The sequence below is a fragment of the Hydra vulgaris genome, chromosome 12, assembly GCF_038396675.1.
Source record: "Hydra vulgaris chromosome 12, alternate assembly HydraT2T_AEP".
Classification (NCBI taxonomy): domain Eukaryota; kingdom Metazoa; phylum Cnidaria; class Hydrozoa; order Anthoathecata; family Hydridae; genus Hydra; species Hydra vulgaris.
The window spans coordinates 46043265-46070380 of record NC_088931.1 but is presented as its reverse complement, the minus strand read 5'-3'; the positions used below and the strand labels follow the sequence as shown (position 1 = coordinate 46070380).

At 26.2% G+C, this 27116-nt stretch overlaps 1 protein-coding gene across 3 annotated transcripts in view; it reads left to right on the top strand.

Annotated features, from left to right (window-relative positions):
- Positions 1 to 290: 290 nt before the first annotated feature.
- The window catches only part of LOC101237728 (deformed epidermal autoregulatory factor 1 homolog), a 56214-nt gene continuing 29388 nt past the window's right edge, over positions 291 to 27116 (top strand). The window contains exons 1-5 of one of the 3 annotated variants that reach the window (XM_065813448.1): positions 291 to 399; positions 506 to 1285; positions 5987 to 6169; positions 17428 to 17524; positions 25645 to 25713. In XM_065813448.1, coding sequence (XP_065669520.1) covers positions 376 to 399; positions 506 to 1285; positions 5987 to 6169; positions 17428 to 17524; positions 25645 to 25713 — 1153 coding nt within the window. In that variant the 5' untranslated portion in view covers positions 291 to 375. Of the gene's footprint in view, positions 1286 to 5986; positions 6170 to 17427; positions 17525 to 25644; positions 25714 to 27116 lie in introns of all 3 variants that reach the window. The other 2 variants (XM_065813449.1, XM_065813447.1) reach the window with 2 other exon arrangements.

Below are 27116 nucleotides of genomic sequence, written 5' to 3'. Positions count from 1 at the left end.
TTGTCTTGTCCATTAAAAATATTTCGTATTTTTCACTAAAATTTAATTTTTAATATTTTTTTCTATTATATATTTACATGTTTATTACTTTATTTATACATTTTATATAAAAATATAACTATTCTAATAAAAAAAAACTTCAAAAAAAATTTTGGCAATTTTTGCTTGTGCGAAACATTTTTCCGCTGAAGCTTTTTAAATTGTTAACCGATAGAAGTCGTTGGGATTTGTTTTGCGATTTTTTTTGTGTGTAGATAACCTTTTATTAAAGAGATTATTTATTCAAATAAGAAAAAAAAATTCCAGAAATGCTATCTCCATACTATTCGGTCAATAATAACTTTGCTATGTTATTGTCTATTCAAATTGAAATCAATGAAAAACGACTATTTTGAAAAAGTATTAAATTATTAAAATTTGCATATATTCTATTATTTAATTATCTAAATTTTTATTGTAACGTTCATATATGTACAAATTTGTCGTTTTAAAACTATTTCTCAAGAAGGGTTTAGTTATGCCGAAAAGCAACGAAAACATCGTCAATAATGATGCCGAAAGCTCAATCAAGGCCGACGATCACATTGAAGATGATGTCTTTACAAACGAGAACGATTTAAGTCGTTTGCAAATTTCATCTTTAAATCAACGAAGTAACCACGTTTTTACTCCTGTAGTGTCTACAGACGAAAGGTCGTGTGCTTCATTACCTAGCCAAAGATCAGCAGGCCTGATACTGTCCGATCATGTACACTCAGAACTTATTCAGTCAAATCTATCAGATAGTTGTGGAAATTCAACATTAGGAAATTTTGGCGATGCTACGTGTATTGTTGCATGTGGGATAAAAAGAAGGCCGTCATATGCGTCCAAAGCACCTTCAGCTCTTACTCATCTTCCAAAAGTGATAAGTGACCTTGATAATAATTCTGTTCATATTAGTCAAAATGAGTTTCAGACTTCAACAAGTTTTGAAGATCACCATTCCCAATCAACAGAAAAAGTTCTAGGTTCTATTAATATTCATACTCAATCGAGGTATGAAATTGATGAGTATTCAAATTCTGACACCCCTGTTGTAAATTCATTTGAAAATGCGACTACTAACCTAACGCAAAGCAATACATGTAAAAATACTAAAGATATGAAAACTAAAGAGTCATTAAATCACAGTAAATGGGATGCTGCTGTAAAATTAGATGTTTTGTCAGTCAGATGTCGAGATAAAGTTGGAGATTTGTACAAGATGCGATTTGGATCTGGGTCAAAAGGAAAGTGTATTAAGGTGAGTGTATTAATTTAAAAAACCACAAAACAATCTAAAGCAGTCACAAATTAATAAAAGATAATTTGAATAATTTAAAAATCCACAATTTAAAAAAAAAAAATTGTGAATTTTGAAACACTTTCAGAAGTTAGGATTAGCTTGTATGTATTATGTATTATGTATATGTCTTGTATGTATTATGTATTATGTATATGTATTAAAAACAAGGTTTTTTCTTTTATCAAAAATCATAACGAAAAAGATTTTATAAAAAAGGTAAAAATTCAATCTAATTTTTTAATTAATTTTTGTTTTGATTTGGCGACTGACATTCAATAAAATTTTAATTAAGCTGTTATCATATAATCTTTAAAACTTATAAAAAATTCTTAATTCTGATTAAAAAGATAACTTATCTTTAATATGTTGTTTTGAAAAAAAAAACAGTATTTATATTGAGTTTATTATCAAAAAAAGAAAAAGAAAAACAAACTTTTTACAAATTTAAGTTAAAATTTCTCAAATAGTTGTTGTCTGCAAGATCTAAATAGTTTTTACTATTTATGAACGTCAATAGTTTTGTTCTATTTTACATAGTTCTTTTTTTATAATAGATGTAATGACAACTAAAACACATTTTTGTTTTAAATTACTATTCTTAGTTGTGGAATTACTTTGAAAATTGAAAGAATTTTTGTTAATTTTGCTCCAAACCATATCTACGAAGCTAAACATTATTTGTATCAATGTGGATTTTTTAATATGTTTTTTTAACATTTTCAACAGAAAAAAAAAAAAAAATCAGTTGTCTAAAAATCACAGTTTCAAAGTACAAAAATATATCTGGTAAATATATACCACCTCAAATCCCTTCCTCCTCACCTTAGGGGGTGGGGTGGGTGGGAGATGAGGGTTTGGCGTGTTTTAGCAAATTTAGGATTTTTTTGAGGAAGTCATAATTTTTTTTAAATTTAACACAAGTTAATAAAAATCACATTTTTAAAGAGAGAACTAACCAGAAAATAGTTCTAGAAAAAATGAGACACTTGTTGAAAGTGAGAAAAAAGTTATACAGCTCTAAAAGTTGTCTGTTTTTACCATTTGTAAATCGAGAGGGGGGGCCACTGTATCATGGTTCTAAGACTATAATTTCTGAATCGTTGTACTTAGAAGTCTGAAATTTCAAATTTAATCTATCTACATAATGCACATAACAATATGTAAAAATCAGGACAATCAGAAATGGTGACCCACAAAGTTTTCTTCAAATTGGTTGAAATATAATGATTTGACCCTAAACCTATTTTATTAAAGAAAATTTCAATTTATAAATATGTAACTGAATTAAATGTAGTTTCAGCCATTGTTTAAGTTATTCACATTATATTTTCACTATTCCAGCTAGTCTGGAAAGTAGTGAAAAATCAATTGTAGTATTCTACTACAAAAAAATGGGGACCATGCCTCTTTATTGATATATGGAAATCTATATACTTGCTGATCAAATTCCTTATGTTTTCTGAAAGATCAATAAATAGAGTAAACTGGGGTAAGAGTAAACAAAAAAAGGTAGCAATTTTGTTTCTTTTGCATTTATTGAAAGCTAAAACAAAAAATCTTTAAAAATGCGAGGCACCGTCTTGTAGAGAATTTTGTGCTCTATCTAAAGGTGTAAAAATTATTTTAAAAACTTTAATTTTGCCTTAGCAAACCTCAAAATTCTTACCCTTGTAAAAAAAAGTTTTATTTCTAAAAAATCAACTTCAAAACTCCCAAAACTAAAATAAAATTTTACTAAACAAAAAAGGCTGTTTTGTAGAAAATTTAATGGCAATCAAGATTCTCTTTTCAAAATTGAATGCTAGTTCCGGAAAAAAGTTATGAGCAAATGCTAAAAAATATGCTAAATAAAAAAAATGCTAGTTCCGGAAAAAAGTTATGAGCAAAAAGCCTGTATAAATGTTTTTTAAGGGAAGAGTAAACATGCTAATTACCTAAAATATTTATCTAAAAAATTTAAAAACAAAATGACTTGTACTTACATTCGTAAAACGCAAACAATTTACAATGAAGAGCAATTGCAATATGCAGTAGAACAAATCAAAAAAGGCGAAATAACTCAGTAAAGCTTCAGAAGCATACAATATACCAAAAGCAACTGTTCACAAGCGTGTGCACAACTAAGTCCAATCACATGGTAGAGGTACAACTATTGTGCTAAGTACAGCATTTGAATTTGTTCTTGTTTCAGTACTTATCAGTTTAGCTGATTGGGGTCTCAGTAGAACATTCGCAGATGTCATCGCAATAGTTGGGGGATATTTAGTATTTACAAATCAAAGTCATCTGTTTCCTCCAAATGGTATACCAAGATGAGAATGGTTTCACAAAACAATGGAGTCATAAATTAGGCGTCAAAGTAGCAGGCAATATTTCATCTCTCAGATGTTCCTCTTGTACCAAAGGCAGAATAACAAGTTATTTTAATACACTTCAAAAACAATTTCTTGAAGCAAATATCAACAATAACACTGCATGCAATTTGTGGAATTTTGACAAAATTGGATTTTAAGGCGATCAAGTTAAACAGCCAAAAAGTCAAAACAATTAAAGAAATGCAAAATTCACTTCAATGAAGCTTCAGATGAAACTCAGCGAGTGCAACATTAAAAAAACTGAGACAAGACAAATACCAATGTGAAGCTTTTAGTTGCAAGTCTTGGGTTTGTTGATTGTGTTTACCCAAAAAATACAAAATCAGTAAAGATTTTTTTTGCATAAAAAAATGCCGCGAACCTTCTCTTTAAAACAAAAATAATAAAAAAAAATATAAAATATTTTTTCTTAAAAATAATTGAATTTGAAGCTAAACTGTTTACCCTAGTTTACTCTATAAAACAATGTGTAAAATTTTTTTAAAATGTAAAATGGTCATATTTCAAGATCTTCTTGGAGCTAGAGGCTAAATATTTCGAGAAATTCTTATTTTGCTAAGTACTCTCAACTGTATAAAAATCAGCAAAATCTAAGATATAGGGTGACATTTTTAAAAATTTCTGGGTCATTTGACATGGAATTAGCCACTAACAAATTTTCCTTAACGGATTTTTATCAATTGGTCAAAGAAAAGAAAATTTAACATGTTTACCCAGACAAATATTTTTTCAGAGAGATTGTAACAAAGGAGATTTTTTAAATCTATTATAAATATGAATAAATAAATTGTCTCACTGACTTTTTCTCACAATTTCTTTTTTTTTAATTTCTTACAATTTATTTAAAAGTAATGATTATAATTATGAAAAAACTTGTTTGGTAAAGATGCACCGATCATTTACCCTATTTTTTTGATTACTGATTAAAATAATGAAAACAGGGTCAAATAAAAAATCTTTAGTAGAAAGAAGATCTCAAAACCTCAAAATAATTGCTAAATTAATTTCGTGTCTATTTTTTAAATAAAAGTTCATGATTCATAATATTAATAATATTTTTTGACTTGTGAATGTAAAAACTCAGTAGTAGAAATCCAGGTAAAATAAGGTTTTGCATTATCTTGTAAAAATTTAATTGTACTTACTTTTCTTGGGTTTAAGGTAAAAAATGCTATGTATTACAGAACATGGTATTATTAATTATCTCAAAAGAAGTGAAGAAAAGAAGCAACTTAATTTAGCTGAAAAAGAAGCTAAAAATTTAAAACTGACTGTAGGTTCTCATGGATAAACCCTGCTAAAAAAAGATGAAGAACAGCCTAAACTGTCTCCATCTAACCGAAGTTAAATTGTTAAATTAAAAAGGGTAGAAAAGAATGCCATTCAGACATGATGTCATGCAAGAATCCAAATAGCAGCGTTTGGTTCTGCAACCAAAAATGTTTGCTAAAAAGATCTGCAATGGTTTTTAAATTTTTTTGTTGTAAAAAATGTAAAGTTTATATTTCTGTAGATTATGTAAAAAATATCTTTTATATTGTAAACAAAAAAAACTTTTTTGAGAAGATATTGCATGTATTTTAATTCGATTGGTTTTTACAGATTTTTTTTGTCAAAAGCGATATTTTTAAATAGCTTTTTTTTAATTGTTTTTTAATATTAATTTGCTTTGTATTGTCTACCTTATGTTGATTTTTATTTTTATTTATTATTAATATTGATTATTTAAAATTGGATATTAAATGCAATTTAAAACTTGAATTATTAATTTTCCTAAATCAAGGTCTAAATATAAAAAATGGTTTCAACTATTCTTGTAAAAAATCCATAGTTAACAATAACAGTGTTAATTGTTATTGTTAAGTATGAATTTCAGTTATTGTTAAGATGTTTTTTTAAATATATATAAATGAAAATATATTCATATCTCAGACCTCGCTTTAAAGCATTATGCTTTTTTTAACTAAAAAATTTGCAGTTTATTTATGTGTATGATTTTTTAAACAAAAAAATTTGCAGTTTATTTATGTGTGTGCTTTTTTAACTAAAAAATTTGCATTTATGTGTACTCTTATTTAGTTAACACTAAAACTTTTTTTATTCAAAATGTTTAAATTATTATAGCAAAATAAAAAAAGGGAAAACAGCAAAGTAGAAAAATGTAGAAATACAATTGCATATATGTTATCAGTGTAAAATTGACTATAAACAAAGGTTAACTCAACAAAAACAACACATTTATTATTTAGTTAAATAATTTGAATTAACCTTTTTTTTTTTTAAGAGTGGAGAAAAATGGTATACACCTATAGAATTTGAAACATTTTCTGGAAGAGCATCATGTAAAGATTGGAAGCGAAGCATCAGATTTCATGGTCAACACATTCAAAAGTTAATCGATGACCAACATTTAATATTGCATGCAATTTCTTGTACATGTGGAATATGCTGTGGTGACGAAACACTTGTAAGCATTGTACATTTATTTTATATATATATAGGCTTCGGCAGGAGTGAATGAGTGCACGAGCAGTAAATAGCCTGTCTAAACCCAAATTCATGGGCTACGCGGGCCGCCCACCTAGATAGTCTAGCACAGGCTTTTTTGAAAAGTTGAAGTTATTATGTTTTCATGACATTTTTTTTAATTCTGAAATTTTATTTTGTTGATTCTTCATGCCAGGTATAGTAAAAATTTTAATTGTAATAATAAATGTTTATTAGTGATAGACAGAAAAACAACTTGAAAAAAAAAATCTAATGTGTTTTCTAAATAATTATTTATATTTAGTTTTTATTTAATAATTTAGTAATTAATTAAATAATTAAAAAAAAACAATATTCAAATGTTAAAATATAATCAATCATTCTAATAAAACAGCAATATATAAAAAACTGCTATACATCATAGTTGTTTTATAAAAACAAATGATTTTTATTATATTTCTATAAAAGTTCATTCATTTTTCTTCTTCTTTGAAAATGTTATTGTATATAAAATTTCTACAATTCCTTTATTAACAAGTAGGAGAGTGACAAATTGTTTAAAAAGGCTTTGGTAATTAAACTTCGAACAGTTGGATACTTGTAAAGTTGAGATAATAATTTTTTGAAGTTACTCTGTAATTTTTATCTTTCGCTCTGAGTTATTAGTGTGTGTACTTTAAGTCTTTTGAGTTTTTGTTATTATCTTTTAGTTTTGTTTCTTGATTTTTATTCAGACTTTATTCTTTTATTCTCCAACTTTATCAGTTCTATAATCGGATTTTTGTTGAGTTTATCAGATATAGTCAAATTAATAATTTGCAAGCAACGCAAAAAATGGCAGAAAAACAACCTTTGCAATCATCAGGTTTCTTTATTCAAGCATCTTGACATTTGCTTAAAAATTTTTGCAATGAACATAGCAATTTTGCAAGATCTATTTGAGTATTAATATATTGTCTTATTAAAATAATTGAATAAAGTTTAACATTTTTTATAGCGCTTCTTTATTTTTTTGTTTTTCTTTTGTTTTGTTTTTATTAAATCACCACCTCAAGGCTGAGAAGGTCCCTACAGACGAGGAGGCTACTTATTTGATTCATTTTTCTTGTACTTTTTAAATTAAGTTAAATTTTAAAAATTTAACCGTGACATCTCTAAGCCATAAAGATATAGTGACAATTATATTGAAATCTAAATAAACCTTGAATCAAAGAGTCTTTTACAATGGTTTTTCAACTGATTAGACTAAAATTTTAACTATTACTATCATTTCCGGTCAATTTACTATCTTACTCTTTTATGAACTTGTAATTGATTTTATATTCTTTTCGAAATTAGGAGAAAATATATGTTTGTGGTATAAATTGTGGTAGTCTAATTTTTAAATTCAAAGAGACTTAGTACAAATAGATTTTTTAAGATTCTGGTATATATACTTCTTATATAATATAGGCATGTATAAAAAAAAGCGTTATATAAATTAAAAAATAAACAAATCTTTTTTACATTTTTTATACTATAATATAACAAGTATTAATTACTCAAAATATTTTTGTAACAATGATATGTTTTGATGAAAAAAGGAGAGAGCGCTTATTTTATTAAAATTCAGTGTACATAATTTGCTTATGTCATAATATTTTCGAACTGTCTAATGTAGTAGAAATTTCTTCCTCAGAATCTAAAACATGAGACGAAACATAAATGTTAATTTGACTAGAGACTTTATTTATATGAAAAAACGGGAAAAGGTTTGTAGACAGGTAAATCATCAGTTTTTAGAATTGTATCAGAAGAAAATAGCAATTTAAATTCATTATCTTGTACATATGTGAATGGAAAGACACTTTAATACAGTTTACACAATTCCGCAATGAGCGACTTAATTCTAGTAAACTGTACTTAGTATCATTAAGCCTGTTACATTTTGTATGAGTCCGAAATGAACAAATATTATATTAAGATGAGCGGCAACTTAGGCTAATTCATTTTTTACACAAATGACAGTTTAAAGCCATAGTGGAACCACAATATTAGAGAGAATGTAAGAAACTATAAGCAGGAAGTAAATAGCTACGTTAATAATAATTGTTAAAATAAAATAATGCGTATGAATAGATTAAGTCAAATAAACAGTAAACTATAACAAAAACAAAAACATTGAAGAAAGTTATAAAATCAAACTAAATAAGTAAAAAAACTGATCAAAGTCAAGAGAAATGTAAATTAAAAATATAATAATAATAAAAATAAATATTTGATATTATATATGAAAATAAGTAATCTTATAATAAATTGTAGTAATATATATAAAAAGAAAAATGTAATATTTAAAATATGATAAAAAATAATAAATACATCAATAACAAAAATAAAAACAATAAAAATTATCTTCTCTTTTAATAAACTGATCTTCTCTTCTTATCTTATTAATTTATGAACTTATCTCCCCTTTTTTTTTATCTATTTTTTTTTTTTTTTTTTTCTTTTTTTGTTAAGTTAAAATCGATGTTCGAATTAAATCAGTTTTTGATTTTCTTTCTTTTTTTCCTTTTTTTTCAACAGTTAAAAAAACATGACTGCCATCTGCGATGACCTTGCAAAGACTTGATAACTTTATATCAAACACTCAATTTATACTATAAAAATCAATTAGCTGTCTGTTGATTATAAATGAGATATTTGATTAATAATAATGAGTTATATATTAGCATATTAAATAAACTGCCACCTTTTTCAAAAAAAAAGCAGAAGTCAATGCAGAAGTATGCAGGGAAATATGCACTACTTTAAATCACTTTAAAGTATGACAAACTAGTTTATCAATCAATTAAGGAAAATGTGTGATTATACAAAAAAGAAATTGTCTTTATTATCTAACAGTTCTTATAGTATAAGTTTACAAATTTCCAAAGAATACTGAAAACCCGGACTATTATGTTAAATTTTTTTTGCAACAGATGCATATTTTGTCTGCTTTTTAACATATTAATATTTTATCTTTAACATAACACAGAATAAAACGGAACAGTTATAGCTGTTTGAAATAACTTGTTCGATTTTTGTTTTTTATTTTTACTTCAGAATATTCAAAAACTAATTTTTTAATAATTTTTTTGAATGAAATCCTGAATCAAATTTTGTCATTATTGATATTACTCATTAATCCAATTAATCATGCAAAATGATTTGTGGACTTAAAGATTACATGCTTATTGTGTAATGTTTTTGACCAAGTTTTATTTTTTACTCTGATACAAATATTTTAAACAAAAGTGGTTGCTCAAAATATTTGTATTTAATTTTTTGTTTCATTGAAGATTTGTTTCTGGACCATTTATAATCAATTGAACTTAGTTGAAATGATCTAATTGAATCAAATTTTTTCTATTAAATATAATGTGTCTTTAACAGGAATCTAAAAATAAAACATTGAGCAATTGCATATAAATTAATAGTAATATATTTTATCATACAGCTGTATAAAACTTGTAATGCTAGTAATACACTAATATATATTTTATTGAAAAATGTTTTTAATCATTAGATAAATTTTATTTATCTAATGATAAAAAAAAGGCTGTATTGTTTTACTGGGCTACTTATGCATTCAATATGAGTATCAGAACATTTTTGTTTTATACTTGATATTTTTTAAAATAACAGAGAACAACATTCAGATCCCAAAAGCAGTAACTGATAACAAAAAGTCTATCCAGTATTTTACAAGTGTTTGTATCTGTTGCTACTTTATATTTATTTTGGTTTATTAAACTGGATATAGTTTATATGCGGTAGTTATAAACTGGATATAGATTATATGCGGTAGTGGTGTAGTGGTAAAGCGCTTGCTTTACAAGCAAGAGGCTCCGAGTTCGATCCCCACCACGTCCCTGGTAGTACCGCGCTCAACTTGTTTCTCCGCGCAGCGGCCTTGTTTGTCAAGGTTCGTGTTTCGGAGTTATAGAGTTGAGAGAGGGTTATAACCACTATTAAGTAGCCTCCTCATCTGTAGTGGCCTTCTTGGCCTTGAGGAGGTGAATAACAAAAAAAAAAAAAAAAAAAAAAAAAAAAGTTAGAAATAATCCAACTTTTTTTTCCACCCAAAAGGGGACATTAAAATTAACTTTTTTTATCATAGCTTTTTTTTCTACTGTATGTTTTACAGTTAAACTATATCTTGGATGACTAGATAGAATATTACAAAATTGAAGATTTTAAACACTTTAATTTTGTATGAAAATGTGAAGATGGCATTACAAAGTTTTTTTTAATTACATTTATTTTTATTTTTTTAAAGATAATTTTGATATTTTTTTCATGATTAGAATGATTCAAATAGGAATTAAATATTAATCCATTTATTTTAACCATAAAATATGAAAAATTTACAATAATATTTTATAAATTCACTTAAATAAGATTAGGTGTCACTCATATAGTTAAAAACTAATATAAAAAAAGCAATATTAATAAAAGATAAAATTAATATTCATTAAATATATACTCAAATAAAAATTTCTTAATTTGGTTTGGGTTGAGAAGAAGAATGTTGGTAATAAAAGGATATTTAGTTAAAATCTTTTTTTTTATAAATGGTTTTATTTGGTTTTAATGAGAAATACATTGATGTTTTATAGAGAGCTTGCCATATTTGATAGTTACATAATTGAAATAATTGATGATTTTAAATAAGGGGGGGGGGTCACTAAGTTAATCTTTCAAGCATTATTTTAGCTCAACTAAATAAATTTTAAAAAAATTGTTAAAAAATGTTGTTTGTGTGGTTTTCGTAAAATAATTTATGAAAATTTCATTTTTAAAAAAGTGTTGTCTGTGTAATTTTCTTTAAACATTTACAATTTATGTTTTAAGTTTTAAAAATTCTAATAATCTAAAACAAAAAAATAATAATCTAAAACAAAAAAATCTTCGATATTTGTTCTAACAATAAAGTAATACTTTGATAGTAATTTAACTGTAACTGTTAAAAATTTAAACATAATTTTAACATAAACTTTAATTAAAAGACATATCTCTAGTCTTTAAGCAAAAAATTGTCACAAAATATTTGGTTTCGTAACATACATAATGAGCATGCATAGGTACGTACTGCCTGCTAAAATCAAATCTCAATTATGGATATCACTAAAGCCCCTACAAACAGCTATTTCTATATTGCTATATAGTTTTATGCACAGCCTAATTCAAATTTGATGTTTTTATATATATATATATATATATATATATATATATATATATATATATATATATATATATATATATATATATATATATATATATATATATATATATATATATATATATTTATATATTAGGGATATGACTTTTTAATTTTTTTTCAAATAAAATGTTTCCTGTATCATAAATCGATGAACTTTTACCTAAAATCATGAAAAAAGGCCCAAATAGCTTTCTGCAACAAAAAAAGGTCACCCCCAAAATAAAAATTTGATTTACCATTTTTAAACATTCATTTTTGACCGATGTTTTAATCTTAAGCTTAATTCTCAGCTTAATTCTATTTATTTCATTATTTTGTTATGAATTTATAAATATAACGCCACACGTTACCATGGAATTGTTATGTGATGACGTCATTGTGTTACCACGGTGATATAGACGACTGTAACAGACTGTAGAAGATTATAGAACTTAGTAGAACATTCTGGAAGCTCTAAATAATTATATAAGCGAGCTGCTGTCAGAGCTCAGTGTTGATAATGTGAATAGTTCTATGAAGTACTCTGCGTGTAACTGAGCTAATAAGGAACTACTGTAGCGAACTAAAGACGCTGTAAGTGTACGAAGTATAAGTAGTTGTAGCATTATCGTTAGGATACGGACTGGATTATCGAACTGTTATCAACATTGACTGGATTATCGAACTATAATTGGATTACTATACAGTTAAAGTATTTTATTAATTAAACGACTTTATTAAACGGATATTTACGCTCAGCTATCCGTAAAGTCGTAACAATATTATATGATGTCTCACAAGAAAAGTCATACCACAGTAACAAAGAACAAGAAGACTTGGACTAAAAATTTGGTGAGATTTCAAGAGTCACACAGAAGAAGAGGAAGCGTGGCTGTAGAAGAACATTCACTCGATGAAAAATCCAGAATACCACTTCAATTGCAGATCGTAGGAAGATACCAGTTTCTCGGAGCATATGTTAAAGGAAGAAAAGAACGAATAGACCAAATTTCTAAGGAAATTACAAAATTGTGGGACAATAAACTGAATTTTCCACGTGTGTCTGATCAAGTGATAAGAGCAAAGCTTATGAAGGTGCTGAAGGTCTATGATGAATGTGTCAAGCGTGGAAAATATGATGTTCTCAATGCATTATTTGACATCACGAAAGTGAATGGCCAGTGGTTATCCTCGGAAGATAAACGTCTATACCACCTACAAAAAGAAAGTAAAGGACAGGTGGGGTACTCAACAGGACAAGTGGCAAGTAAAGAAACCATTCACCCTTCCAAGAGAAGGAAAGTCCAGTCTGGAACAGCAATACCTTCCACATCACAAGTCCTGTCTACCACAGACAGTGGTACTGAATCTGAAAACTGCAAAAGTAAGAGTGAAGATGATGAAGACGACGACGGTGATAAAGACGATGATGAGGACACTCAGAAAAAAACTAGAAAGCACTACAAAAGTAAATTTGCTGTAAGTATGGTTACATCAAGTGGAGTTTCCACAAAGAAAGCTGCTAAAATATGCAATGTATTATCACAACAAGGTATTGATATTCCAACTCCAAGTCAATCAGCAATTTACAAGTCCATATTCAAAGAGGCAGGTAAATTAAAAAAAGAAATGATACAACAACTTAAAATGGAACAGTGGTCCTTACACTTTGACAGCAAATGAATAGATGATAAGGAATATCAGGTAGTTGTACTTCAGAATGGAAGAACTGACGTGAAACTTGATGCACTGCGTTTAAAAGATGGCAAAGCTGAAACTGTTGCTGAAAAAATTGCCAAACTTATTGATGAATACAATTTGTGGAATTCAATTAAGATGATCATTACTGATACAACAAACGTCAATACTGGGAAGAGAAATGGAGTTGTTGTGAAGTTGCAACGTATGTTTAAATTAAAGGGTGTCACAATACCACAATTTATCGGTTGTCAGCATCACGTACTAGACAGGATTTTCCGTCTGGTGATGGACGAAGAACTTGGGGGTGATACCAAATCTCCAAACATTGAATACCCATTTGTGTCTGAACTGTTGAATAAGTATGATGAACTGAAGGATAAGTTTGTGAATGGAACTGTAGAAATTCTTGATAAATCAGGGTGGAGAGACGATATGAAGTTTTTGTACCATTTAACAAGAGTGTTTAGGTTCTATGAAGAACAAAGAAACTTCCCTCTGATTCACTTTCAGAACATTCCTAATATGAGCAATGCCAGATGGAACTCAAGAGCCATTCTCGCCATTCTGGCGTTCATTCTTATGCCTGAAGCGAGAAAGAATTTGGAGAAGGTTTGCAGGTTCATTTCATATGAGTGGGCAGAACATTGGTTTAGTAGTCAAAAGTACAATGACAATGACTTCAAGAATTTATCTGATGTATTGAAGCCTTACAAAAAGGCATTGCAGTCATTCAAAAATCACTGGAAGAAAGAGCCATCCGTCATCGACATACCACGAAGTAATCAGATAGCTGAACGTGCAATCAAGGTGATGCAAGACCTGTATGCTTCCTGCAGAAAGAAAGACAAACTGCAACTTCGATTCATTCTAAGTAATAAGCACTAGACTCTTTATGAGACGTGAGCATCATGTGACCCATGTACTAAACACAGTAGGCCTATAGACACAGACAGTTATGTATATTGTTGTACTAGACGCTTTGATACTGTTAATTTTGTAATACTTGTATAATTATATATCACATAATGTTTTTTGTTATATCACAGTACATGTTGCATAAATAAATAAAATAACAACAGGAGTATGACTCTTACAACATCTTCAGCCTTTAATATTCATTTACTGTACAAAAGTGTACCTATTGAAAATTCGATTTTTTGGTTTTGGGGTGACCTTTTTTCAAAATATGTCAAAATGAAACATCTATTCGTTCTTTTTACATAAAAGTTCATTGAATTACGATACAGGCCTAGTAGGTTGCAAAAAAGTCATATCCCTAATATATATATATATATATATATATATATATAAAACCATCAAAACAAATAATATTTTGTATTGATGGTTTAACTACAACTTTTAATATGTTTTCATAAATTCAAAATGTGTTAAAAAAACTTACCTAGACTTATCTAAAAAAACCTTTATTTTAAAAAATAAATTAAAAAAAACTTAACTAAGCTAAAACACAATAAAAAATTATTAATGTTTATATAATATTATGGGAAACCCTTAAATAAGAAGAACAGTTTCTGAAGATTGTTTAAAAAGTACTCACTTAATTTAAATTGTGTTTTTTACTAATTAGTTATTAGTTTAAGTATATTAGTTTAAATAGTTATTAGTATTAAGCATTAGTTTCAATGTAAATGCACGTAAATAATTACGCATTAAAAAACTATTTCATACTTTGTTTTAACGTTTATATATTTTTTGTGTGTATATTTTTTTTAAATTTGTTTCAAAAGAATAACATTTATAAAAAAAAAATACATAATTATATAAATAAAAAAAGCAGTTCGTTAATACTTTTAATAAAAATTCATTCGAAATGTTTAGTTACTTCATTAAAAAGCGTTTCAATAATATAAAAACATTAAAGACTAAACTTATTTAATTGTAACAGCTTTCAAAAGCATTTGTCTTTTTTTTTTTTTTCAACAAATTTTTTTTCATCTTTTTAAATGTATTAACTTTAATGATTATTTTAAAAAGTTCATTAAAGAAACTTTCGTTGTCAGAGAAAGTCATCCTTTATAAAAACAAAAAAAAATTTTATTTTTAAATAACATTTATTATAAAAAATGCACACTTAAATAATTTATATAATATAAATTTAAAAAATTATATTCAATTGTCAATTATATTTGTCAATCATACTTTAAATAAAAATCATTATCAGTAAATTGTTACTTTATTTAAAAGTGTTTTGCTAATATAAAAAAATTAGTTTAGAAGTTTCGATGTATTTTATTTTTCTAAGGTTTAATTCAAGATCTTTTTTATTCAGCGCGTTTTTGAAATATTTTTTGAAATAGCCACAGTCAAATTATCAAAACAAAGTGTGTGTGTGTGTGTCCGAAATATATAACTCTTAGGACTTTAGTACATACATAGAATGAGGGTTTGAGTTTAAGCAGGTACTACCTAGTAACTATGCGTAAATATTCTAAACAAGTAACACACATTTAAAAAAAAATCTGTTTTGCAAAATTCTGCACTACATAATTTGGATTATTCAAAATAATTTTTGGATTTTTATTTGGCTCAAGGATACAAATGTTTTATCAATCAGTTTTTTCATGTATTTATTCATTATGTTTATAAATGTGCTTACACTAAACTACAGTATTGTGCAAATTAATTGCATCAAACATTTTTTTCTTTTTCTTTTTTGTTTCAATCTGTGTTTTCTATAATTTAACTGTGATTAGAAGGATAAATAAATTTAAATAAAGTAAATAAATAAAGATGGACACTAAACCAAGAAAAAAATCTAAAATATTAACTTTACTTCAATATTCTGATAAATCTCAACGGGAGATTTATCAGAATATTGAAAATTATGTTCAGTAAACCAATCTACAGTTAGCCGGGTTTAGAAGCATTACATTGCAACAGGCAGCTTATCACCATTAAGACAAGGAAAATGTGATCGAAAACGAAAGACTTCAAAAAGAGATGACCAATATCTGATGCTGGAGAGTATCAAAAATCCAAAAAAGACAAGTGACCAACTAATGAATGATTTAGCTACGCATGATATCCATGTCTGCTCGTGTACTGTGCGGAGGAGATTGATAGCTGTTAGAATGTTTGCCAGAAAACCTTCTAAAAAACCATTACTTACAGATGTCATGAAGAAGAAGCGTTTCTTGTGGGCAAAGGAATACAAAAAGTGGACTAAACAGCAATGGAGAAAGGTAAGACAAAATTTGTTTATTAAATTTACAGCTATTTTATTTATTATATTTATATAATCATACTATTTTTAAAAATTGAAGCTATTAAATTGAAGAGACTTGATAACAGTTAACTTGTTTATTTATTGGTTGCAGGTTTTATTTTCAGATGAACATTTTGTAGTGCAAGGCCAGCGGTCATAGTTTGTTCGTCGTTCTGATGGTGAGCCTATGCGACCTGGACACATTGAACAATATGCCAAGCATCCAGAAAAGAAGATGTTTTGGGGTTGTTTCTCTGCTTTTGGACCAGGAAGACTCTATCCAGTTACTGGCATGATGAACTCTGACACTTACATTGAGGTTCTGCAAACACATTTAATTCCAAAGATGTTAAAAGTGTTTCCAAATGGAAACGAAATATTACAGCAGGATTTAGCCACATGCCATACATCCAAGAAAGTCAAGAAATTCCTGGTAAAAAATAATATTAAAACACTTAAATGGGCTGGCAACTCCCCAGATCTTAATCCAATTGAGAATCTGGGCAATTGTAAAAAAAAGACTGCGAAAACATGACTGCACAACTAAAACTAAGCTTACCACCACTATCCTTCAGATTTGGATTGAAGACACAGAAATCCAAAACATTTGTAAAAATTTAGTGGATTCCATATCAAATCGTGTGCAGAAAGTCAAAGCAGCACGAGTAGGACACATAAAATATTAGTGCATGAGTTTTTATTTTATTAGAGTAAAAAAACCTAAAACTTACTGGATTTTTATTCTTTTTAATTTTGATGCAATTAATTTACACAATACTGTATAATGATTACTATATCTATGTTGCTAACAGTTTTTATATAGTATTTTTATGTGCAGGGGTTGAAATAGGTGCTGGACATTGCCACCCTTGGACCATTCTTAAGATCTGCTATAGGAGGGCAACCAACCATTAATCATTTTGACAGAAAAAATGAATAATGGTTGGTTGCCCTCCTTAGACAGGCCTAAAAAATAGTTTGGGGGACGGGCTTATGTCTGGCACTTATTTTGACCCCTAGTTATGTTTATAAAACTTTTGCTTAGTATAATAGCATCACTAACAAGTCCAATCAAATTTATCTTTAGACTGGTCCTGTAAAATTGTTTCAGTCTGTTAAAAGAAAACGTTCTTCAAATAATAATTTATTACAACTATCACCCCTTTCAAAAAGAAAATCTTTTGGTATGTTTTTTTATATTATTAAGGTTTTTAGCTTTTAAAGATTGCAAAAAAAAATTTTTTTGCAATAGTATTAAGGCAATGCTTTTTTTAACTTTATCTTTAGGCCTTTTTTTTTAAATTATTATTTCATTTCAAGCACTGTTTTTGAGATCTTGTTGGATGCTATTTAATAATAATATCTAAAATAAGCAACTTGTGTGGTAGTGGTAGGGCGATTGCTTCACAAGCAAGAGGTTCCGAGTTTGATCCCCACCATGTCCCTGGTAGTACTGCGCTTAGCTTAATTCTCCGTGCAGTGGCCTTGTTTGTCAAGGTTAGTGTTTCAGAGTTATAGAGTTGAGAGAGGGTTGTAACCACATTTAAGTAGCCTCCTCATCTGTAGTGGCCTTCTTGACCTTGGGAGGTCAATTTATTTTAAGAAAAACTGCGCCAAACTATTTTTTTAAAACCTTGCTTTAATCAGAAAGAATAGCATCATATACAAATAAGGTAGAAAAAAGATATATGAGAAATACAAGGCTCAAATAAAGTGATTGCAAATTGCAATATCCAGAAATATTTCTGGTCATTAAATTCTTAGTTTATTAAAAACCGTGAACACTGTTTTAATAAAATGGTCAATTTATCATATTGCAAAAATTATTGAAAAATCAAAACAATAAATTTAGTACTGCGAAAATAATAACAGTCAAAACTTACATATTTTTAATTAATATTTTTTTAAACACCAGGTAATTTAAAGATTATAAATAAATAAAAAAGTTCTAAGATAAAAATTATTATTACTAAAGGTCCAAAAAATTTGTGCAGTAATTTAAAAATCAACCAATAAAAAATTATGCTAAAGCTATTTGCGTATTGTATGAAACATAAATATGGATTTTTGTTTCAGGGGAAAAGTTTAATGAATTATTTAAAAATTTAAATGTTTTATAATAAAAATTGATTAATTGGTAATAAAATAATAATAAAAAAATTTTTTATTATTATTTTAAAATAAGTTATTAGAGTTTTTTTATTTTTAAATTAACTATAAAAATATAAATTAGTTTTTATATATTTTTAAACTCCTTTTATTTTGTTTTTTAATTTTGTATACATATCTGCAAAAGAGTTACAACCATTTTATTTATACATATCTGCAAAAGAATTACAACCATTTTATTTATACATATCTGCAAAAGAGTTACAACCATTTTATTTATACATATCTGCAAAAGAGTAACAACCATTTTATTTATAGGAAAATATTGAAAACAAAATATAAAAGTATTTTATATCTTATTTAATGGTTTATTTTATTTAAAATATTTGATCATCACTAAATTCCTTTAGACTGTTTTGATTAGTGGTTGTTTATAAATAATTATATTGTACTTTATTTTTCTAGTTTTATCTGAAATCAGATGAATTAAAATATTAAAGTTTAAATTATAATCCTTTATAATATTAGATATTATAGCTATTAACAGCTATTGAGTACTCAATTCAAAATTCTGATCAAAAAGTTATTATTAGCTGATCAAAACAGTTTTATGGTTTTTAAAAAGCTAAAAATTTAAAGACCAGAAGCACTTCCAGATATTGCAATTAGCCATCACTTAATTCGAGCCCTGATATATATATATATATATATATATATATATATTTTTCATTTATTTGAATTTTCATGCTATATTTTTCTATACAATGTTCTTATGACCGAAGATATTGTTGGCTTAGAATAGAAACAGCCTCAAATTGTCATTGAGACTAATCCAAAGTAGCATCCGTTGTTGACCAACATTTTTGCATACTGAAGTACTACTCAAGTGCTGAGTGGGCGCTGGCAGAATTTGAATTCGTATCATTTAATAGTCTGGGTTTTAACTTTTCGTTGGACACTCTAACCAACTAAGCTATCCAGCCAATATATATGTATATGTGTGTGGATATATGCATATATATATATATATATATATATATATATATATATATATATATATATATATATATATATATAGAGAGAGAGAGAGAGAGAGAGAGAGAGAGAGAGAGAGAGAGAGAGAGAGAGAGAGAGAGAGAGAGAGAGAGAGAGAGAGAGAGAGAGAGAGAGAGAGAGAGAGAGAGAGGAGAGTGGGGCACCATAAAACATTATAATTGTGGAAGCATCTTACAAGTTGTGACAACCACTTTCATATAGTGAAACAGTTACTACTAGAGCTATGTTTTGAAAAATAAATTATATCATTTGGCCTGCGAGGGGTTGAAATTTGTTTTTTTGATGACAAATTTTTTGTTTTTAAACCTCATAAGTTTTAAGGTACCTTCTTCAATGTATCTATCGGTAAATAACATTATTTTGTAAACTACAATTCATAAGCTTTTTACTTTATTAAACAATATCATTGAAAAAACAAGTTGATACTAAAAATAAAGCAATTATTTTCTATTAGCAAATATGGGGTAACTTGATACAGCATTTGTGGGGGGCCCTAAAACTGTAGAATAGTACTCCATTGTGTCATAAAAAATTATATAAATCACTTCTTTAATATTTATAGTCAATTTTGAAAAGATTTATGTAAATATAGCACAAGGAGATCCCATTTTGATACAAAACCATTACTTATTGGCGCTTAAGAATGACATTTAAAAAGATATATTATCTGGTCTTCTGAAATGTGATTTGGACCATTGGATGCATTATTTGAGTTATAAATATTAGTTTGTTTATATTTCAAAAAAATTTCTGCCTTTTCTCTATGTTGTATACTTTTTATTTTTTTTGAATGATGTTCATAGTGTGTTTTAAGGTACCCCCAGATGGGTGGGGTACCTTGAAACAAATTTCAAATTTTACTTTAACTAGTCTCACAAGTTTAACCTGTTATAATTTAGTAATTTATAGAAATTGTTTTGTCGGTAGAAATTTATTCTATAAATTAAATCCATCGCCAAAAAAAAAAGCGTATTAAAAAGTTGTTACAAAGCAAAAACCAAAAGTGGTCATGGTGCCCCACTCTTCCCTATATATATATATATATATATATATATATATATATATATATATATATATATATATATATATATATATATATATATATATATATATATATATATATATATATATATATATATATATATACATATTTTTCATTAAATTTTGTAATCTAATACAAGTTTTATTAAAAATATTTTTAAATTTATACATAAAGACTTAATTAATATTTAGTTTGACCACCTTTATTTACAATAACATCTTGGAGTCTTTTATTTATACTTTAATACAGATTTTCAATAAAGTGATGGGGATATTATATCATTCTTCTTTTAGAACATTCCAAAGCTCATTTATATTCTTTGGCAACCTTTCAATCTTCTTTCTGTCTAAGTAGTCCCAAACATGTTCGATTATATTCAAATCAGGGCTCTGAGAGGCCAAGACATGGTTTGAAACACTCCCTCCTCTTCCAGATTTGACAATAATTTTTACCTAATTCGCAGGTATGTTTGGGATCGTTATCCTGTTGTAGGATAAAATAATCCCTGATCAGTTTTCCTCCAGAAGGCATAGTATGATTATGTAAAATATTTTTATATTTTTCACCTGTATGCTTTTCTGTTATTCTAACAATATCCCCTACCCTTTTTATTGAAATACACCCCCAAACTTGAATATTCCTTCCACTATGTTTGATAGTTGATGCTAGACATGACTCCTTCAATGCCACTCCCTTTCTTCGCCTAACATACTGACATCTATTCGTCCCAAATATTTGAAATTTAAATTCGTCTGTAAACAATACCTTGTTCCATTGATTTTTCTGCCACTCTTTGTGCTCTCTGGTGAACTTTAATCTTTTTTCTTTATTACCTTTAAAGTAGTAAAGGTTTTTTAATAGCTACACAGCCTTTTAATCCAAATTTTATTAAAGATCATTGCGCAGTAGATGCATGTACTAAAGTTTCACTAGCTCTTTTAAGATCTTGAACGAGTTCTGCGCTTACTTTCTTGCAATTTCGTAGCGCTGTTATTTTTAAACACTGTTCATCACATAGGGTTAACTTCTTGGGATGACCAGATTTCTTTTTATCCACAACATCACCAGTTTCATTATATTTTTAAACTATTTTTTGAACTGACGCTTGCAAACAATTCACAAGTTTGGCTATTTTAACTTGACTATAGCCCACTTTATGTAAAACAATGATGCAATTTCTGTCATTTATTGATATCTTTGGCATTTTATTTGTACTGAAATTATATTATTAATGAAATCATTAACTAAAATAAATAAAGCTTTATTTTAAACAATATCTTAGTTTAATTTAATAAAAACTCAGTATTATTTACTTATATTTATTTAAATGTACATTTAAAAAAAAAAATTTTTAGGTGCTACTTTCTTATATATATATATATATATATATATATATATATATATATATATATATATATATATATATATATATATATATATATATATATATATATATATATATATATATATATATATATATATATATATATATATATGTATATATATATATATATATATATATGTATGTATGTATGTATATCTATATATATCTATATATATATCTATATATGTATATATATACATCTATATATGTATATATATATATATATATATATATATATATATATATATATATATATATATATATATATGTATATATATATATATATATATATATGTATGTATGTATGTATATCTATATATATCTATATATATATCTATATATGTATATATATACATCTATATATGTATATATATATATATATATATATATATATATATATATATATATATATATATATATATATAAAATGAATTAAAGCAACTTTTTATGTAACTCTGAGTTTCATGCCTGTCAGCAATCACCAGCCATTGTTTATAATTCATAATGTAAAAACCGTTTAAAAAATAAAAATTAACGGAGACAAAGATTACAAACTTTTGATGCTTGATTGTTGGGTCTACATTGCGCTAGTATTTTCCATGTAATCAGAGGTTTTATATTTTTTTATTTTAGTTTTGATTTTTGTTTTTCATATTATGAATTATACGCAATGGCTTATAATTGCCAACAGGCATGAAACTCAGATTTCATAAAAAGTTGTTTTTATACATTTTATATAAATATTGCTCTGTTATTTAATAATATTGAGCACTCTCATACGCACAAGAGTATTTGCATTGTTATTATACCATAATAATACATTATCTTTTTATGTTTTTTTTTTGTGTGTGTGTGTGTATATATATATATATTATATATATATATATATATATATATATATATATATATATATATATATATATATATATATATATATATAAATATATATATATATTAGGGTGCATCCAAAGCCCCATACATTCAAAAATTGATCTGTCCCTATTCTTAAAACTTTCTATTGGTTCTCACAAGACACCCTGTTAAATTTTTTCAAAATTGAATGATGTTTAGGGGGCCACCTCAAGTCTGAAACTTGCAACAAGACCCTAAACAGAAGGAAAAAAAGTTTTTCAAAAGTATGACATGTTGGGTCTCAAAAGAAGCAAAAATTTATGAAAATTTCAAAAATAACAAAATTTTACACAAGAATTATTATTTTAAGTTTTATTGCATAAAAATTATTATTTTTTAACAAAAAATTAAAAAAAACCTTTTTTTTCATGTTTTTGTCAAAAAAAATTTTCAAGGTATTTTTAACAAAAAAATGATAACTATTTTTGAAATTTTTATAAAGTTTCGCTTCTTTTGAGGCCCAACATGACATACTTTTGAAAAACTTTTTTTCCTTCTGTTTAGGGTCTTGTTGCAAGTTTTAGACTTGAGGTGGCCCCCCTAAATCTCATTCAATTTTAAAAAAATTTAACAGGGTGTCTTGTGAGAACCAATAGAAAGTTTTAAGAATAGGGACAGATCAATTTTTGAATGTATGGGGCGTTAAATGCACCCTAATATATATATAAATATATATATATATATATATATATATATATATATATATATATATATATATATATATATATATATATATATATATATATATATATATATATATATGTATATATGTATATATGTATATATATATATATATATATATATATATCTATATATATATATATATATATATATATATATATATATATATATATATATATATGTTCCTATAGTAAAGGTCTTAAACTTACCATTTGTGTTAAAAAACAAAAATTATCTTCTATATCACATCTAACACAACTTAATTAAGAAAGGATTAGAACAAAACGTTTTGATTTAATTGAGAAGACTAATTAAATTTATCGTTTTTTAAAAAACCACAAAAGCGTAAATTAAAAGACTGGGATGTTTTTAAAAACATTCTGAATGTTTTTATTACATTTTATTAAAATAAAAACATTCTAAATGTTTTTATTTTTATTTTTTTACTGTAAAACATGCGCAGAGTGTTGCTACATCGACTATCTTGTAGCCTGCTGCTACAAGGGAGTGTTGCTACATTGACTATCTTATAGCCTGCTGCTGCAAGAGAGTGCTGCTATAGTGACTATCATAGTCTGCTGCTACAAGAAAGTGCTGCTACATTGACTGAGAGTTTGGTTGGGGTCGGCAGTCTATCAAATAATAAAAAAAATATTTTCAATCTTTCTCCAGTCTTTTAAATAATTTTTTTAAAAAACAAGCATAAAGTTAACATTTTATGGGAAAACTTAAAAATGACCAAGCAAGAAGCTTTATATACATGATATTAAAAATTTATACTATATTAGTAAAAAAAACGTTATATAGATACAAAATAAAGTGTCATAAAAGACAATTAAAATAATGTAAAATATAATTATAAAACCATTAACAAATTTAACAAGATCTGGCAAATCAGATATAATAAAAAGGAAGCAATATATATATATATATATATATATATATATATATATATATATATATATATATATATATATATATATATATATATATATAATATATATATATATATATATATATATATATATATATATATATATATATATATATATATATATATATATATACACAATGCTAAGTATAGTTAAACAGAGGGAGAGAGTCAATTTAACATGATAAATCTTGGAAATTTAATCTCTTTTCAGTTACGTCTGATAATTTTCCAATGCAGGGAAGTTGGTCTTTTGATTTATCTTGAATAGCATTGGAGATTTTTTCTATATAAGAGTTGTGAACTTTACTTATTAATCAAAATGGATACATATTTCTCTTGAAAATTTTAAGAAGTTTGTTTATATCATATTGAAGGTCATGTTTAGTGTTATATTAATTTTGTAAAATTTTATAAAATTATCAAATAATTAAAAACGTTTTAAATCAATAGTATTAACTTTAAATGTCCTGTCAATTAAGCATCTAATAAGACTTATTTTGTATACAAGAGAAGTACAACTACAAAATGAGGTGTGAAAATTAAAATTTCAATGGAAGGGGTCCATTTATATAATTTAATGTCCGAAAATATAATTTTCGATTCTTTCCATTATGAACAAGATTGAGCTATGTTTACCATTGATGAAATTTCTAAAATAAAAGCAGTAAATAAGTCGTTTAGGTAACTTCCGTAAAATGTTGGTTTTGTACCTGTATAGGATTTCAACCATTTTTCTTCAAAAATGCCCATGAATAAATTTGAATGAATAAATTAGCAAAAACAGGAGCTAATTGAGATCTCATTGCAACACAATCAATTTGCCGGTTTTCCTACAACCATGGTGTAGAATGAATACAAAATTTAACAATTCCGATTTAAAAAAAATTTTCACACTTTATTATTTTAATAACATTTATTCATCTTTATAAAAATATTTGACATCAAATGTTAAAATTTTTATATATATTGAAACTTAACTGAAATTTTTCAACTATACTAAGCTAACAATATTTTGCCTAAAAATGTTTTAGGTCAGTTTTTATTTGTTTTCTTTTTGTGTTATTTTCAATTATTTTTAATTAAAACAGATTAAACATAAAACCAATCTTAAACTTTTTTTGTTTCATTTAAAATACTTTTAAGTATTGTTTTATAATTTAATAGTAAATTTAATTTTTAAATTTAGCATATCATAGAGATCGTGGTGGTTCATACAGTCTAGACAATGAAGTATTTTCATTGTCTCAAGAAGCCGGTATGATAGTATGTAATTATATTTTTTATATTTTTAACTTAAAGTAATTAACTAGGCAATATGAAAAGTGTTATTATTCAACAAATTGTTGTTAATTTTTTGTTCTTCCATCTACCATGTATGTATGTAATGATAATAAGTTAAAAAGTTTCAAATTAAATTTTCTTCAAGATTTTTTTTCTTTAAAAATCTTTATCCTTAAGAATATTTGTTTCTTTAGAAAAAAACCTTTCATTAAACTTATTGAGTTATATTTTTTTGATTCTTAAGATTTACTGCCCTAAAATAAATCTTTTATTAACAAAAAAAAAGACAATGCCATTAATTAATCTTTAATGCACCTAAAAATTATTTTAAAATGATGCAAAAGATATTTAATGCACTATTTACTTAAAAACAATGCAAAAGATATACCTTCTATATCTAATAACTTGAGAACAACATGAAAAAAGTCTTTTAAATTTGAACAAAATACTCCTTTTAAATAAGTAACTATATTTAACTAGCAGTAAGCAACCCGTAATACGGGTTAGTATTAAATAAATAACAATTTGACTTGATATATTATCTAAAAAATGTAAAATACAAATTCATCTATTTGGGCTGCCATTGTCCCGGTTTTTTCGCTGAAGAACGCTATAAAAGGTTTAATTTGTTTAGCATTGTGTACTCGTCCGTAAAAATTGGGACAATTTCAACCTTGAGCTTTTATTGGTCTTGGCTTTTAGTAAAGACCGCGTAACTTTAAATATTAGGTTATTTTTAATAATAGCAAGCAGCAGAGAAGGAACTTACCAATACCAAAAGAAAAAAAAGATCATCTCAAACTACAAAAGCATTATTTTACAGATTTATTATTGTATTTTAGAATAAGTAAGTTTATTAATAAAGGGGAGCATTATTTTTTATATTTATTATTGTGTTCATGAACTAGCGACTTGTAAAACATTTCTTAAACATGGTCAAAATCAATTATGGTAACAAAAAATACATTAGAGCTTAGTAATAACAGTGTTCCAATAGTGATCTCCTAGATTAATAAACTTTTGTTAAACAGAGGAGACAGACTGTGTTTCAAAGACATGTGTTAAAAAAAAGTTACAATAAGTTATTATATTAATAAATTAATTATTGTTTTTAATGGCATCGGCAAAAAAATATATATTAGCACAAAATAGCTATAGCACAATTAACCATTTAAAAAAAGGCTTCTTAATGTTATCACTAAACAAAACTATTTTTACCTCAATAGTCTAGAATCCCAATTTCTTCTTAACTGTGAATAATGATTAACACAGTAAATTTCATATCATATGAATTTACTAAATTAAAATCATGTTTCAACAGTACATAAACTAATAAAGCAATGATAACTAAAAAAAAAAAAATGAATACAATTATGT